Source organism: Asparagus officinalis, chromosome 2 (genome assembly GCF_001876935.1).
Source record: "Asparagus officinalis chromosome 2, Aspof.V1, whole genome shotgun sequence".
In the NCBI taxonomy this organism is placed as follows: Eukaryota; Viridiplantae; Streptophyta; class Magnoliopsida; order Asparagales; family Asparagaceae; genus Asparagus; species Asparagus officinalis.
In genome coordinates, this window is record NC_033795.1 from 64,200,503 (window position 1) to 64,204,560 (window position 4,058).

General features: G+C 34.9%; 1 protein-coding gene across 1 annotated transcript; it reads right to left on the reverse strand.

Moving 5' to 3' along the window:
• Window positions 1,764-2,795, reverse strand: LOC109831258. The gene has a single exon (XM_020398592.1). It carries the CDS (start codon window positions 2,793-2,795, stop codon window positions 1,764-1,766), a length of 1,032 nt encoding a protein of 343 aa, XP_020254181.1.

The window sequence follows — 4,058 nt, forward strand, 5'->3', positions numbered from 1 at the left end:
TCTCGACTTTCTGTATGAAATCGATGTCCATTTATGACAAATCCAGTAAAACATTTAACAATCTTACTTAGACCACGAGATAATGAAAGTAAGTCATTATCTTCTCGATAACTCTGATAAACCTAAACAAAACCAAAATATGATCAAGTCATGGAACATGTAATAAAATGAACCAATCAATATATTAAAAAAATAAGGCAAGATATGTACGTACTAGAGCTTGGAACCACTCGATAAAGTTCTTATCCCAATCTTTATCATCATAGTGATTTGTGGGTTCTCTCACGAATTCATTGTAGTCCCTACATTAAAATATCATAAATATGATTAACGTTGACTAACTATAGTAAATTTATTAGTAGAATCTTAAACTTTAGTGACTTACTCAATGTGTGGTTGTACTTCATCATAGTTCTTTAGAACATAAATAGAGCTTGCAACCACTCACGTTCATCAAGGTAGCGGGTGGCAGCACCCAATGCCCGCCCACTATGTCTGAAAATAGATAGTTGTGCTTCATTACATTCTCTATTGTCATCTTCATAATTTCTTTCAAGGCGATTAAACTTTGTCTCGAAGCCTTTTAGATATCTTGAGCAAAGTGTCATGCATTCATCTGCTATATATCCTTCAGCAATTGACCCTTTTGGACGTGCCCTATTTCTGATATATGACTTATAAGTATAAAGCTGGCGCTCCACTGGGTGCATCCATCAAAATCGAACAGGCCCTCCAAGTATGGCTTCAGATGCTAAATGAACTACTAAATGCAGCATGACATCAAAAATTGAAGGTGGAAAAATCTTCTTAAGCTTACATAACGTAAGTGGAATCTGCTCATCAATTTGCTTAAGTTCATCCACCCTTAATGTCTTGGCACATAATATAGTGAAGAATATGGAAAGTTCAATAATTGGTTCACACACTTTAGCAGGAAGAAGGCCACGAATCGATACAGGAATCAAGCCTGCAAAAGAACGTGACAGTCATGACTCTTTAACCCCAAAATCTTACGCTCTTTAAGATTTACACATTGAGAAATATTGGATGAAAATCCATCTGGAACTTTTAACTCCTTTAGAAATCGACAAAATTTGCTTTGCTCTTCTTGGGATAAAGTATAACAAGCTGCTGGCATCACAAGTTTATCTCCTCTCTAGATTGGATGTAACTCCGGTTTTAAACCCATTGCTTGTAAGGATGTAACTCCGGTTTTAAACTCATTGCTTGTAAATCGAGACGGGCTTTGATATTATCCTTTGTCTTTCCTTTAATGTTCATGATTGTTCCTAGCAGACTATCACAAATATTCTTCTCAATATGCATGACATCTAAATTATGTCGCAATAAGAGAGTTCTCCAATATGGCAAATCAAAAAAAATACTTTTTTATTCCAATTATCTCCCCGCCTTTCGTGTTGATATTTTAATTTTCTTCTCTGGATGATTGGTCAAGGTGATCCCTATAAGATCTTCCACCTGCTTAAGGATGTCATCTCCGGTCAGCTTCGGCGCTGCATACCCTCTCTCCCTAGTGCCATCAAATGATTTCTTATCCTTTCTCCAACTGTGATTTTCATCAAGATAGCGACGATGCCCCATATAGCTCTGCTTGCCTCCATATTTTAACCTGATAGAGTGAGTGTGCTTATTACAACAAGGACATGCTAATTTCCCCTTAGTGCTCCATCCAGATAAATTTGCATAAGCAGGAAAATCATTAATAGTCCAAATTAGTGCTGCACGTAAAATGAAATTCTGTCTCAGAGATACATCATATGTTCAAACGCCTGAGAGCTTTCATGTAGCTCATTAAAGTTTTTCCAAGCCTTAGAGTCAGCTGGATGCCTCATCACTCCGTCCTCAACTTGTCTTTCATGGTGCCATCTCATATCAGAAGCTGTCTTCGAAGACATGTAAAGCCTTTGCAATCGTGGCTTAAGAGGAAAATATCGCAATGTCTTTTGTGGTATTTTTTTACCATTTGCCTTTCGCTTGATCTCTTTTCCATGTTTATCAAGTTTCCATCTAGAAGCACCACATCTCTGACACGTATCAAGACCTTCTTCATTTTTCCAAAACAGCATGCAAGAGAATGGACACGAATCAATTTTTTCATATGATAGGCCAAGGTCTCGGATTAATTTTTTGGCCTCGTCATACGAATTAGGCAGTGTTGATTCCCCTGGCAATAGCTCCTCATTCAAAAACTGGAGCAACATTGAGAATGATTTATTACTCCACCTATTTAGGCTCTTTATGTGAAGTAGTTTCACTAAAGCAGATAACTTTGAACATTTAGAGCCTTCATACAAAGGTTTCTCGGAGTCACCTAAAAGACTGTAGAATTGTTTTGCATGTCCATCTGGTTCCTGCTCAAGAATATTCTGACTCGACGTGGCATCAGGTGCAACAACGCTAGTTGAATTATGGAATAAATCTCCAATCATTTCTTTCATTTCATCGTCACTCTGGCTTTCTTCTGTCATTTCTTCTTGTTCTTCATCAAATTCCGATATGGACTCACCATGTCTTTCACCGTGATGACACCAAAATCTGTAGTTTTTAATAATTCCATGAACAATCAAGTGGGTCTTTACCGACTCACGATTACCAGACTTCACATTGCTGCATTTAACACATGGACATCGAATTTCAAAGTTGCCATTCTTTTGGTTGAAACTATCCGACAGCTTTTCATATGCATAGTCTAAAAACTTATCAACCCCTTCTTCATATTTTGGATCAAGTCTATCATCATCTACTAGGTCCATCCAATCTTTATTCGGCGCCATTTCAAGCAATGTATTAAAATTTCCTGAAAAATATTTCAACCTCTTCAAAAACTAAACACAAAGAAATGCTTAATTTTATGTAGAGACTCATATGTTCAGATATAGGGTCATTCAACATCTAAAGGCAAATATGTTAACCTATATATGGTATCATTCGGAAAGTATTTATTTATGCAATTATTGGTCAACGTGGAATATATATAAAAACACCCTCACAATGTTGGAATTGGTGTAATGCATAAAGAAAACATAGTCAATAAGGCATCATGCAAGATTGCAAATAACATTAATTCACATGTTTTTATCTCAAGTTCTTTAATGAAGATGTATTTACTTGTCAATTATGACGCAGGATATGTGCACATGTATTTACTTGTCAATACTTTTAATTCGAACATGTTTTCTCCCTTAACTTATCATATATCATACATGTTTTTCTGCATTAGCCTGTCATATATCATGCATGTTTTTCTAGTACTTTAAAAGGCATATAGTTTCTTTTAGGATCCCAGATTGAGCTTATGTTAAGAATTACTATTGTTTATTACATCCACATGACTTTTCCTATCAAGTACAGACCTAAGTTAGGAAATGAAAATTTGGTTTTGAAAGTGGTTGATATAAAAGTAGGCTTATAAAGTCATGTTTATAAATTTGGTTATGGACTTTCCCACATGACTTTTATATAAACCTAAGTTACACAGACATAACTTGGGTCATGTTTATTGTCTAAAAGTCCATAACTTGGGTCAAGTTATGGACTTTTATTGTTTATTGTCAAAAGTTATGGACTTATATGAAATAAACATGACCCAAGTTATTGTTTATTACGTACATCCACATGGACTTTTATATAAACCTAAGTTATGGACTTTCCCACATGACTTTTATATAAACAATATAAGTCCATAACTTTTGACAATAAACAATATAAATTTATAAGCCTACTTTTATAAAAGTCCATAACTTGGGTCATGTTTATTTCATATAAAAGTAGGCTTATAAAAGTGGTTAATATCAAGTACAGACATAACTTTAGGGTATTTAAGTGCAACCTTTTAAAACTTTAAATTATACAATCTAATGCAACAAGTGAAGGTATACAATTGCACAATTGCAAGTTTTTAAAACTTTATGGTATAAATTGCTGCCAAAAAAGGGAGGGGAAACTATAGGGTACTTGAATGCAATTACATCAAACAAAACTATAGGGTACTTTTAAGAATAGGGTACTTTATGGCAAAAGTGCAAAGTAGGATAAAC